We start from the raw sequence: 13,342 nt of genomic DNA, 5'->3' as shown, positions 1-13,342 counted from the left end.
GCCCCGTTGCTGCCTGTATTCACTGGGGTGGGGCCCCCTGCGCTCCTGCCCGGCGCCCAGGAACAATGCCTGAAGCCTTCTGCTTCCTCCTCCTTCGGTTTCAAACAATAACAAGGCAAAGCTCAAAGTCTTAGGTTGCATCCATCTTGTCAGTGTGAGGTCCTGTTGCCAGGGAACATTGCGCCCTTGTCACTGAGAGGCTTCAGAGTCCCTCCCTTGAGTGGGTCCGCCTTCTTTGTTTTGTTTTACATGGTTGGGTATGGATGCCAAGGCCTTGCGCGCCAGGCAAGCAGGCTGCGTTGCTGGGCTGTATCCCAAGCACCTGCCTTGGCCTTTCATCCGACCCAGCAATTATCCCTCCTCTTACCCACACCTCAGAATGTTGAGATAAAGAGATGGAGAGACGGAGAAAGGCCTCAGTGGTTAAAAGCGCTTGCTCTCACAGAGGACCCTGGTTTGATTCCCAGCACCCACACGGTGTCTCACAACCATTTGTAAATACAGTTCCAGACGGTCCAATGTCCTCTCCAGATCTCTAAGGGCACAAGGCACACACACAGCGCACAAACATAAATGTATGTATAACACACAAATTCATTTTACTAGTGTTATGCAGATTGTTGTGTGTATGCGTGTGTCTCTGTGTGTATGTGCACATGAATGTAGTTGCCTACAGACACCAAAAGTGGACATCAGAGCCCCCTGGAGCTGGAGTTATAGGCAGTTGGGAGCTGCCCAAAGTGGGTACTAAGAACCCAGCCCAGGTCCTCTGCAAAATCTGATTTTTAAAATGTCCACCCCAGCACTCCTAAAAAGTGAGTAGTAAATAGTATAGACTGAGCCAGACATAAATGAAATAGAGAGATAGCAGCCCTGGCCCAGAGGTCACAGGTCACCTTTGGTTCAGCAGCTGATTCCTTCTGGTGCCCACATGGCCCCATCGCCTGGCCATGAGGAAGCAGCTCCCAGGAGCTCTGATGTCACGGCATGTGTCAGAGGTGAGCGCGCTGCTCCTTCCTCCTTGCCGGCCATCAGGAGGACCTCCTCCCTTGCCCCTTCTGTTCCACAGTCACACATGATACAGGGACTGACAGTGCCTGGCTCCTCTTTAGCTGTACAGGCAACTTCGCTACATCTCAGCCCCGGCAGCAGTTTGATTAGGTTTGTTCTGGCCTTTCTCAAGGTGGGGACTTGTGGGCATGTAAGTGGGTTTACATGGGGAGGCTGGAGGTCAGCCTCAGGTTTGTTCCTCATGGGCCATGTACTTTGTTTCTTGAGACAGGGTCCCTCACTAGGATCTGGCAGGGCTCAAAGTTAAGCTAGGCGGGAAGGCCAGTGAGCCCCGGGGAACACTCGTGAACACCTCCCCAGTGCTGAGATTACAGACATGCACCACCGCACCCGGATTTTGCAAGAATGCTAGAGAGTCAAACTCAGGTCCTCATGCTTGCAAAGCAAACGTGCCAACTGAGCCATCTTCCAGACCTGCTTCTAACGTAAGAAGACAGACGCCAACAAGAGTCCAGGATGTGAACCTTGTGCTCTTAGTCCCAACGCTGCCTCTCTCTGTTCTCTGTGCCTCTCAGAGGTTGGCTAGTAATTGTTTCCTTTTAGGATGGCGGGGGAGGGGAGTAGGGGAATGTTCGGACAGTTTCATGTGACCAGGATGGCCTCAATCTCTTAGATTCTCACGTTTCCACCTCCCAGGTGCTAAGTGGGAGGCAGCCCTGTGCCACACACCTGCATCCCAGATGCTGCTGCTGCTCATTACCAATTAATGAGCTTGTGTCTGTATTTTTCCTGTGCTTCTTGTTATAGCTCAATGCAGCATAAAATGCACGCCTGTAATTACTCTTCCAGAAAGGCAGTAATGAAGCCGTCTATGACCGAATGAAAGACAAGGGTATAAGAAATGCAGAGGAGGGAAGAAGGGGACCTGGCTCACCAAGCTGGTGTGGCTTCACTCATTCAAAAAAAACAAAAAGAGGGGTTCTGGAAAGATTTCTCAGAGGTTAGGAGCACTGGCTGCTCTTCCAGAGGTCCTGAGTTCAATTCCCAGCAACCAGATGATGGCCATAACCATCTGTAATGAGATCTGGTGCCCTCTTCTGGTGGGCAGGTGTACATGCAGGCAGAACACTGTATACAAAAATAAATTTTTAAATCTGTAAAAAGAAAAAAAAGGGGGGGAGGGTGAGGCTTCTGTAGCAACAATATCTAGGCAAATGTGGGAGGGGAGCCCATTGGCCAGTGGTTCATAGGTGACCATGCTCAGAAGTGTGGTGCTAGGCTGGGCTCGCTGGGGAACCCCTTCTTCATAAGCCACTCCGCATTACTGGCTCAGGTACAGAGTACATGGTCCAGGTGCAATCTGCCCATGGCCTTTACTCTGCAGAAGCCAAGGACCTACTGTCCAGCAGAGCTCGTGTCCATTGGGAAAGGAGAGAAAAGAGCAGGTCATTACAAAAGTGATAACAATTTGTCACTTGGGCTGGAGAGATGGCTCAGAGGTTAAGAGCAATGGCGGTTCTTCCAAAGGTCCTGAGTTCAATTCCCAGCAACCACGTGGTGGCTCACAACCATCTAAGTGAGATGTGGTGCCTTCTTCTGGCGGGCACACATGCAAGCAGAACACTGTGTACACGATAAATAAAATTTTTTTTAAAAAAAATTATCACCCACATATGAGACTTTTGAAGCACAAACAGGTGGTTGCCTGCCTTTAAGGATAGCCTTGTGATCAAGATTGGAAAATGCTGGTTGCTACAATTGGGTGGCTGCAATACCGTCAAACCACTGTGCTGACTGGCATTTGAATGCTTAGCCTGCTCCCAACTCTCTAGAAATGAAGACACCCAGGCTCAGGGAGGGGGCTAGGCGCCTCTGACTGTGCCACTGAAGCTGCCTGCCCACAAAGTGGTAGGTAGCAGCTAAGCAGAGAGCAGTGGTGGCACACAGCCACAGGCAGACTCAGGGTGGTAGAAAGATAAAGAGGTAATACTGGGCTGGAGAGATGGCTCAGAGGTTAAGAGCATTGACTGTTCTTCCAGAGGTCCTGAGTTCAATTCCCAGCAACCACATGGTGGCTCACAACCATCTATAATGTGATCTGATGCCCTCTTCTGGCAGAGCCCTGTATACATAATAATAAATCTTTTAAATTTTTTTCTTTAAAAAAAAAGAGAGATAATATAAAGATAATCCTGAGGCTTGGTATTATCTGTGGGGCAACCAGGGAACAAGAAAAAGTTCCTCTCAGTCCCAGTTCTTGAATGGGGGTCCTTGCCTGACAGGGTCTCAACATCTTGGGGTCCTAGGCTTTGTTAGCACTCACGATGAAGGTGGGCCGGTCCCAGAAGCAACAGGTCAATTTCAAAAAGTCCAAGGAGAGGGACACGTGGCCCAAGATTGCTTGGAGCCTTTTCACCTTGAGGCTCTCTGAGGCAGAAGTCGAGGTTGAGGAGGAATGGCTGACCTTATTGCAGGGAACTGTACTAGGAAGGGTGGGAAGTCTTGCCCCAGCCTAATGTGGCTCAACCAACTGCCACCCTCAGTAGTGGAGGCCAGATAGAGAGACGGCTCCACAGAAATACACGTAAAACTATAAGATCTGGAGGGGATGGCTCAAAGCCTAGCAATGCTTGTTCCTACAGAGGGCTCACGTCTAAGTCTCAAGCACGCACACAGTGGCTCGCAACAATCTGTAACTCCAGTTCCATGGGATCTGATGACTCCGCAAGCACCAGGCACCCATTGGGCACACACACACACACACATATGTAAGCAAACACTCTCAAAATAAGAAGTTTAAGATAAAAATAAAAAATAACAAATAACAATTGAAACCACCAAAACCTGGGCCAGCGAGATGACTCTGCTGATAAAGGTGCTTGCCCTCAAGCCTGACGACTTCCGTTTGATCCCGAGGATCCATATAGTGGAAGGAGAAAGCAAACTCGGGAAATCTTACTTCTGATCTGCACGCAGTCACCTCTGCCCCCTAAGATGATAAGGAAAAAACCACCTAAAACACCCAAACAACCTTCTCCATCCCCATTGGCTAGCTCAGTGGCCGTGCCCTCAGGCTCACATCACATTTCAATTGGATAATCATACCGGCAAAACCTGAACCTGGGTCCAGGGGCTTCAGTCCCGTGAGCCCTGCAACCGGCTCTGTGCTTCCATTGGTCAGCTCTGGTTGAGGGGCGGGCTCTAGCGTCCCATTGGTTACTCCTGCGGCCGGAGGCCGTGCTCACCCGAGCCGTGACAGTTCGCGGGTGGTAGGTACCCTGTGCTGCTGTGGACATGTCGGAGGAGGAGGACCCCCAGGAGACTCAGCCGCTATTGCGGCCACCGGACGTTAGGTGCGGACTCCCGGGGGCCTCGGCCTCTCGCTCACGCCCGGCGACTCCGCTCATGCCCCGCCTTGTACCCGCAGCGCTCCCCCCGGCCGCCGGGTCTTCCTCGCCGCCTTCGCCGCCGCCCTGGGCCCGCTCAGCTTCGGCTTCGCGCTCGGCTACAGCTCCCCCGCCATCCCCAGCCTGCGGCGCACCGCGCCCCCCGCCCTGCGCCTCGGAGACAGTGCGGCCTCCTGGTTCGGGGTGAGCCCGCGGGGGAGCCCCGGGTTCCCCGCTCTCCGCCGCATCCCGGGGTCCTCCTCATTCTCTTTCCTCTGAGGCTGCGGGGCGTGGGGTGGAGGGATCGTGGACCATGGCCCCTGGTGGCCTCCTCCTCAGCCGGTCCGGGTCCCCAGGCCATCGTGACCCTGGGCGCAGCGGCAGGGGGCGTACTGGGCGGCTGGCTCGTGGACCGTGTGGGACGCAAACTGAGCCTCCTGCTCTGCACCCTGCCCTTCGTGACCGGCTTTGCCATCATCACTGCCGCCCGGGAAGTGTGGATGCTGCTTGGAGGCCGCCTCCTCACCGGCCTAGCCTGTGGAGTCGCCTCACTAGTGGCACCGGTAAGTGGTTTGGGCCTCCTAGATGACCTTTGCCAGGGAGGGGGCAGCTCCCTGTATCAGTGAAGCCATTTTCACGCCTTGCATCGCCCTTAGTTGTGCCTCTTTTACCCTACAAATAGTGGTATTCCCTATATACTTAGTGATAACTCGGTTCCCCCTATTTTTTGTCAACAACGCAGCCGGGTTGGCTCCCTTCCCTGCTTTCAGCCAGCTACATACTTTGCAGCCCACACACGTGGATCACTTACGGGTGTGCATAGGCTTCCCCCTCTGAGTCACAGTTTGCTCCCCTGTAAAGTAAGGCTGAGTTCTGAGGTGGTTGCTGCGGACTTTGCACAGAAAGTTGCTGCCCCAGGCATGGTCTCTGGAAAGACTGACCCTGGTATCTGAGATTACCAACAACCTGTGGCCACACACTTGGGTGACCACCATCCCCTCCCTCACCTCTGTGGCCTCATTTTCTCGGCATCTGTTGGAGACAGGCATAAAGGAGCTAGAGGAGAGAGGGGCTGTAGATCTCTAGCCTTTTCTTTTTTATTATTATATGTGGTTTATGGCGGAGAGGGGTACCCCAGAGAGAGACAGAGACAGAAGAAGAGAGAAAGAGGTAGAGGGAAAGAGAGTAAGAGGATAAAAGCACTTCTAAAAAAAATTTTTTTATTAATTTATTCTTGTTACATCTCAATGGTTATCCCATCCCTTGTATCCTCCCATTCTTCCCTCCCTCCCATTTTCCCCTTATTCCCCTCCCCTATGACTGTTGCTGAGGGGGATTACCTCCCCCTGTATATGCTCATAGGGTATCAAGTCTCTTCTTGGTACTTTTTTTTTTTTAAGATTTATTTATTACATATACAGTGTTTTGCCTGCACACCAGAAGAGGGCACCAGATTCCATTATAGATGGTTATGAGCCATGTGGTTGCTGGGAATTGAACTCAGGACCTTTGGAAGAACAGACAGTGCTCTTAACCTGTGAGCCATCTCTCCAGCCCCAAGAACACTTAAAAAATAAAAAGAAAACAAAAACAAAAACCCGAGGCATAAATACGGAATAATCTAGAAGTATGGATAATGCTTAGTGACCCTTGAGCTTAGAAGTGATGGCAGCCCCTGTTAGAATTAGGCTGAACAAAAGCACTTTCAGTGTCCTGGGTAACACCTAGAGCTGGCCAGCAAGGGAGAAGTCGCTCATTCCAACTCATGTTAAATGTGTCCTGGGCTGGTCCTGGTGGAACGTATCTGTAATCCCATGACTTGAGGCATGAAGATCAGGAACTCATGGTTATCCTCAGCTCACTGGAGGCTAGCCTAGGGTACATGAAACTGTCTAAAAGGATAAAATGAGTATAGAGAAACTCTGTGCATTCCTCCCTTCCCTTGTGCAGGCAACCCACAATCCTCTTTTTAAATCTACAGACTATAGCTGGGCGTGGTGGCGCACGCCTTTAATCTGGGCACTCAGGGATTCAGAGGCGTGCAGGTCTCTGTGAGTTGAGTCAAGGACAGCCAAGCTTACATAGAGAAACTTATCTTGGAAACAAAAACAAAAACAAACAAAATAAAAATCTGCAGAGACTGGGGAGGGGCACTCTGCCGACCCACAGCTACAGTTAGACTTTCAGTTTAAAGAGCCAAGTAAAGTCTCACCTTAAATTACCACTAGGTCTATATCTCGGAAATCGCCTACCCAGCTGTGCGAGGACTGCTCGGCTCCTGTGTGCAGCTCATGGTTGTCACTGGCATCCTCTTGGCTTACGTGGCAGGTAGATTTTTGTATGTTGTCTTTTGGTCCCTGTTGATGGCTACGTGGCCACTTTGGGAACTGAGGTTCATAGAAGGCAGGAGTTTGCTTGGTGCCGCTGCTGGCACCAGCCAGGGTGCCAGGTTCTCAGTCACACTCCTGGGAGCTTGGGGTGGGGGTGGGGGCGTCGCCAGAATCTGGTAACTGGGTCCAGGGAGAACCAGAGCAGGTGGTTTCTTTGTCCCAGCAGCCCACCGCACTGTGGAGGGATTCAGGAGAGGGTTCCGGTTCCAGGAAGGGTGGATAGAGGGAAACACTAGCTCTGTCACTTGGAGACCTGGAGTCTCCATGTTATCACTGGATTATCGGACTGTCGGCAGACCGTCACAAGGAGGTCACTTCCCTGAGATGAGGGGCAGAGCTAGAAGCCTGGGGAGGGTGCAGAAATTGTCTCCTGGTTAGGAATGGATGGAAACAGGACAGCCTTCAGGCCTGACACTCTACCACCTGCTGTGTACCACCTCACTGTCACTGTGAGCCTCAGTTCCCTGTCCCTAAGTCTCCAGGGGTGTTAAATAGCATATGAAAAGTGCCTGGTGGCACATCCCCAAAGAGAATTGTTAAAAGGTGGCTTGAGAGTCGTGGGGCGGGTGGGTGTCAGGAGCGCTGACAGGCTTAATCTAGCCTGGGGACCCATACTAGATCGTCACAGAGGGCCTCACACGGGCCCTGGTCTTTAATTTTTAACTTCCTTATCACCCTGGCTCTTCGGTATCTTCTCAGCGTCCCGGCTGCCTTAGGAGCCCCGCGGCAAGCCAGAGCCCCTACTAGGCAGGCACAGATGATGACACTGTGGTGTGGAGACAGGCAGTGTCCATCAACCACAGTGTTACCTCCAGTGCGCTTTCATCACCCTGCCTTGCATTGACCCACTGGTATGAGCTAACTATGATAGCAGAATGTGACAAGGTGGAAACAATAATGCCTCCTCAGTCACAAGACGTTGTGGAACAGCTATAAGCTACCTTATGGCTAAATCTAACTGACTCCTGCAGGCTGACCTCTGACCCCCCTCATGAGTGCGGCACCACACATGCATGTATGTGCAGACTCTCTGTCTTGCTTTTGTGTTGCTATGGCAAAACACCATGACTTATAAAAGCAAACATTTAATTTGGGGCTTATAGTTCCAGCGGGTCTACGACCACCATGGTGGGGAGTGTGGCCAGGCAGGTAGGCAGGATGCTGGAGCAGTAGCTGAGAGCTCACATCCCCATCCACTAACACTAGGCAGAGAGCTGGGAACTGCAAGGACTTTTTCCGGTGACACACGTCCTCCACTAAGGCCACACCCCTTAGCCCTTCCCAAACAGTTCCACCAACCGAGGACCAGGTGTGCAAACATATGCGCATGCGGGGGACACTCTTATTCAAACCACCACACGCAAAACAGTTGAATAATGTGATGAAATGTAAAGGATTAAAATTATGATAAAAGTGTAACATGAGGCTTGGGAAATAGTTCCACCAGTAGAGAAGCTTGCTGCCCAAGCATGAGGACCTGAGTTCAAATCCCCAGCAACCCACATAAAAGGCTAAGTGTGGTCATGAGTTCTTGTAACCCCAACACTGTGGTCGGGTAGAGATAGGAGGATGCTAGGGCCTGCTGACCACCAGCCTAGCTGCAGACTCAGTGGAATAACCCTGTCTAAGGAAGAAAGTGGACAGCGTGGAGTGCGCGCACACACACACACACACACACACACACACACGCACACACACATGCACATTAAAAATTACTTTAGCTGGGTGTGGTGGCGCGTGCCTTTAATCCCATGACTTGGGGGGTGCAGAGACAGGTGGATCACTGTGAGTTTGAGGCTAGCCTCGTCTACAGAGTGAGTCTAGGACAGCCAAGGCTACACAGAGAAACCCTTTCTCGAAAAACAAAAACAAAATTATAATGTAGAAATACATCATTAGCAGTCATTTGTAACCATTGTCAGCATCCATGCCTTGACATGCCTGAGAGAGTACAGCATTTGGCTTACACCAGCATCTCCATTGTAGTACACTGTGATATGTTGCCATAGCTACAAGACATGGCTTGGCAATGGGCATCTTCCAACTGGTGTACATCTTATTGCAATCCGTCTGTATTTCCCTTAAAAGATGTCACCTAATGGTGTGTGATGGAACAGTCTTAATAGCTAGCAATGGTTTCTTTAGCCAACAAGGGGCGCAGCTGGGCAGAGTCCGTCTCAGGACTTGCAAGGGGGCTAGGCTGGCTCACCCTGGCTCTGACATGTGCCTTTGCAGGCTGGGTCCTAGAGTGGCGCTGGCTGGCTGTGCTGGGCTGTGTGCCCCCCACTCTCATGCTGCTGCTCATGTGCTGCATGCCCGAGACCCCACACTTCCTCCTGACTCAACACCAGCACCAGGAGGCCATGGCTGCCCTGCGGTTCCTGTGGGGCTCTGAGGAGGGCTGGGAAGAGCCCCCTGTAAGGGCTGAGCACCAGGTGAGAGGCTGATAGCATCGCCTGTTCCCAAGGCCACACCCTCACCCTCACTGAAAACCAGTGCTGTCCTGTCTGAGCAGGTGGGGACCAGCTGGAGCCCCACTTAGTTCTTTCTGTTCCAAAAAAGTGAAAGGCCAGGCCTGTGAGGGAAAATGGGTGAGGGGCCTAGATTTAATGGGGACCGTAGGCAGGGGAGTCGGCAGCACACAGACACTTTTCAGTTGTGTGGCCTGGCCACCTTTGAGTCTTGGGGCCCTCATCTAAGATAGTCCAGTGCTGAGATCTGAGCAGATGGCTGCAGGAGGTACCCAGCTGGAGGTGAGCCCTGAAGACACACAAGTGTCAGCCTCCCACAGGAAGAGGCTGCAGGAGCCTGCCGGCACTCTCAGGGCCACAGGTGGGGAGGGGACAGCAGAAGCACAACCTTCCACTTAGGCTTCTGAGCTCAAAGAAGGGTCCTCAGGTGAGGAGAGAGAACACTGATCGGCCATGTTTGTGACAGGGCTTCCAGCTGGCTATGGTGAGGCGCCCAGGCGTCTACAAGCCTCTCGTTATCGGCATTTCCCTCATGGCCTTCCAGCAACTGTCAGGGGTCAATGCTATCATGTTCTATGCCGAGACCATCTTTGAGGAGGCCAAGTTCAAGGTAAGAGGCTTCTCCCTGCAAGCGTGAGTTAGCCTGCTGGCGCCTATGGCTTTTTGACCCTGGCTCCCAGCCAGAGAGAGGGAGGGGCTTGTCTCTCTCTGGCAAACCAGCTTCTCCCCTCCCCCCAGGACAGCAGCCTGGCCTCGGTCACTGTGGGCATCATCCAGGTCCTGTTCACTGCTGTGGCAGCCCTCATCATGGACAAAGCAGGGCGGAGGCGTCTTCTGGCCTTGTCCGGTGAGGCCTGAGGGGTAGGACTTCCTGCCTCACATGGGGAGACAGGGCCAGGGAGGTAGTGTGTCTGGTTCTTTTGAACAAGTAACAGTCTGTCTGTCTGTCCCCAAGCCTTCTGAAGTGGGGGAAGGTCAGTAGGTTTGGGCTACACACCCACGGTGCCCATTGGCAGCTGTGACTGGCACTGTGTGGGGTTAAGCTCTGTTGCCATTCCTGCCTGTACCGGCGGGAGACTGCACGGGAACTTCCCAGCACTTGCTGAAGTCTGAGGTCCAAAGCAAGGACAGAAGTGCTGGCCCATCAGGGGCTTCCATGGGCAAGGTGCGCGACTGCTGAGCCTGGCCCGCCTCTCTCAAAGCAGCCACGCTGCCCCCGCTGTCCTGGATGCTGCCATGTCCCCAGCATCCTGTGTAGCCTGAGCCCTTGCTTGCAGGTGTGGTCATGGTTTTCAGCATGAGTGCCTTTGGTACCTACTTCAAGCTGATGCAGAGTGGCCCCAGCAACTCCTCCCACATAGGCCTCCTGGTGCCCATCTCAGCGGAGCCTGCTGACGTCCATGTGGGGCTGGCCTGGCTGGCTGTAGGCAGCATGTGCCTCTTCATTGCTGGTAAGAAGGGACTCAAGGGAACCCGGGTGAGGATTGTTGTCCCAGGAGCCCAGCATGCCCAGTTCTACAGCTCTCAGCTTCAAATCTAGTCTTACTTGGCTTTATCCGTCTGCCCCAAGGAGCATGGCTTCTGTGCATACGTCTCTGACCATGCGCCAGCACTGAGCTAAATCCACTCACTCACGTAATCTCCTTGACAGTTTGCAAGCAGCTCCCACCCTTGTCCTGATGGCTAAAAGGGCAGGGACTGGCCCAAGGCCTCCCACAGGGTTGAGAGCTGGTAGGACCCCTGAGGCCTACAGGCTAGGAAACAGACAGGGTAGGAGGAGCCCAGCACGTGTGTATAATGCTCATCGCTCCCACAGGCTTTGCAGTGGGCTGGGGACCCATCCCCTGGCTCCTCATGTCGGAGATCTTCCCTCTGCATGTCAAAGGTGTGGCTACCGGAGTCTGTGTCCTCACAAACTGGTTCATGGCCTTTCTGGTGACAAAAGAGTTCAGCAGTGTCATGGTGAGTGCAGGCCCCGCCCCCCCCTTGCATCTTCAACAGTGGCAAGCCTCGGAACCACTCTCAGTGCCAGAAAAACCATGTCCCCGACCTTGAATGCAGGCTGAGGTCCCCTCATGCAAAGGGTCACCCAGTGTCTTTTCCTGCAAGGAACTGAGGAGTGGGGACTTTGCAGGGTCACAGACTCACCCCCACCCTCTCTCAAGAGCAACTGTTCCCCCTTTCTCGTCACACAGAGAACTCACAGCACTGGGACACTAGAAGACAGGGCCATAAATGTCGGGTAAAGGAGAAGAGCGAGGGCAGTAAGCCGCAGGTGGCCAGAAACAGAAACCTAGCTGTCCCCTGACATATCTGATCTCAGGGCAGGCATAACCTAGGGGGTGGTGAGCTATCCCCTACACACCTGCGTCTCCAGAAACATGCTAGGCCTGGCAGGGCAGGGGTGCTCCTGGGTTGTGTGGGGCCTTCTGACCTGGGGCTACCTCCACATATGCGGTTCCTCTCTCTGCAGGAGATCCTCAGGCCCTACGGTGCCTTCTGGCTCACTGCTGCCTTCTGTATCCTCAGTGTCCTTTTCACATTGACCTTTGTCCCTGAGACTAAAGGCAGGACCCTGGAACAAATCACAGCCCGTTTTGAGGGACGATGACAGCCCCTCCCTGTGACTGGCAGCCCTGAGCTGAGCTGGCTTTAGGTTTCAGGAAGAGTGGCCTGGAGCTGAGCCACACCTCAGGTTGAGCCTGGAGCCTCCTGACTCCTCAGGCCTCTGGGCCTTCATCCAGGTCTCAACCCAGACCCACGCCATGAGGCCCACTGGATTCTGGGTCTAGTTTGCGGCCTGCTGCACACACTGGCCATCTGAGGGGCTGTGCAGTCTTGCCTAAGACTAAAGAAAGTGAAGCGGCCCGAGGGCTCCTGGCTCCTGTTTCTAGCTGGAGATCTTTGGGGTGCTGGGTCCTAAGCAGCCATCTGTGCCTCACACATGACTTTGGGATCAGAAAGGAACTTAGCCACATAAAATTGGGCCCAGAAACAAGGTCGTGACCTCTTTATGTGAGCCTAGGTGTGCCCAGAGACTGTGTGGGTGGGTAAGCTGGCTTACCCATCACTTGCAGGATCTTTCCAGCTCTTTCCTCGGCTCAGTGACCTGGGTCATTAGCCACCAAATCTTGTTGAGTTTCAGAAAATAAAACGCCTCTTTCTGCTCAACTTTAATGGATCTGGGAGTCTTTTGCAGGTTGCTTGTATCACGTCAGTACAAACTCACTGGAGCAGGTTAGAGGACAGACACATCAGCACGGCAGCCAGTCATCCGCTAGATACTGGCATGGCCAAGGAAGCCCAAGACTGTGGCTCCGTCACAAGGCTCCCCATGATATCCTCTCTCATTGTCAGCTATTTAAGGCTTTGCCTTAGTTAAGACAATAATAAGACCGATTGTCTGTCCTTTACAAAGCATTGTGATCCTCACCAGACTTCTAAATAGTTTCTCTTTGTACTATGTTAACTGTTAGTAGAATTCATTTGAGCTTTTTTTTTTTTTTTTGCGTTGTTTTGCCACAAGGCCTCACTGTGTAGCCCTGGCTGTCCTGGAATTCACTATATAGACCAAGCTGGCCTGGAACTCACAGAGCTGGGATGAAAGATGTGCGCCATGCCTGGCTGGATTTTTTTTTTTTAAGATAGTGACTCACGATGTAACCCAGGCTAGCCTAAAATGCATTAATATATCCCAGGCTGGCCTAAAATGCATTAATGTATCCCAGGCTGACCTGGGCCCCACTGTGGCCCCCTGCCTCGGCTTCCCATTTGTCATTCTGTTCTTTCAGATCAACTTGGGAAGCCATGGTCCTAGATTTTCAGTCAGCAAACCGTGGGTTAGTCCAAGTGTTTCTTGCTCCTTGGAGCTCATTTAATTTGCTGAAACCCTCACAGAGTGGCCATCTTTCAGGATCATAGAAGTTTGTCTCAGGCCATGTGTGAAGGAGACAGTCTGTCCCCAAATGCCTGGGAAGGCTTCATTTTGCTGCCATCTCAAGTGGTGGGTCTCCTGCTGCTATGTTTTTCCTTTTCCATCGCTGGCAACTGAGCTCAAAGCCAGGTGTGTGCTAGCTGGCCAAAC

At 52.6% G+C, this 13,342-nt stretch overlaps 1 protein-coding gene across 4 annotated transcripts; it reads left to right on the top strand.

Annotated features, from left to right (window-relative positions):
- The first annotated feature begins 4,219 nt into the window (after window positions 1-4,219).
- Window positions 4,220-12,429, top strand: SLC2A8 (solute carrier family 2 member 8). Of its 4 annotated transcripts, XM_084798439.1 has the most exons (10): window positions 4,220-4,364; window positions 4,439-4,601; window positions 4,754-4,960; window positions 6,626-6,725; window positions 9,023-9,222; window positions 9,725-9,868; window positions 9,997-10,105; window positions 10,536-10,709; window positions 11,075-11,220; window positions 11,732-12,429. In XM_084798439.1, the coding sequence occupies exons 1-10, from the start codon at window positions 4,306-4,308 to the stop codon at window positions 11,867-11,869; spliced, it is 1,440 nt and encodes a 479-aa protein (XP_084654565.1). In that variant the 5' UTR covers window positions 4,220-4,305; the 3' UTR covers window positions 11,870-12,429. The 4 variants fall into 4 exon arrangements, with proteins under 4 accessions (XP_084654565.1, XP_084654568.1, XP_084654567.1 ...); XM_084798440.1 differs by lacking the exon at window positions 4,439-4,601 and having other exon boundaries at window positions 4,249-4,364; XM_084798442.1 differs by lacking the exons at window positions 9,997-10,105; window positions 10,536-10,709; window positions 11,732-12,429 and having other exon boundaries at window positions 11,075-11,218.
- Window positions 12,430-13,342: the final 913 nt, after the last annotated feature.

This window comes from Acomys minous (genome assembly GCF_964271855.1).
Source record: "Acomys minous genome assembly, chromosome: 10".
In the NCBI taxonomy this organism is placed as follows: Eukaryota; Metazoa; Chordata; class Mammalia; order Rodentia; family Muridae; genus Acomys; species Acomys minous.
The sequence above is the reverse complement of the archived record's forward strand: the minus strand, read 5'-3'. Positions and strand labels throughout refer to the sequence as shown.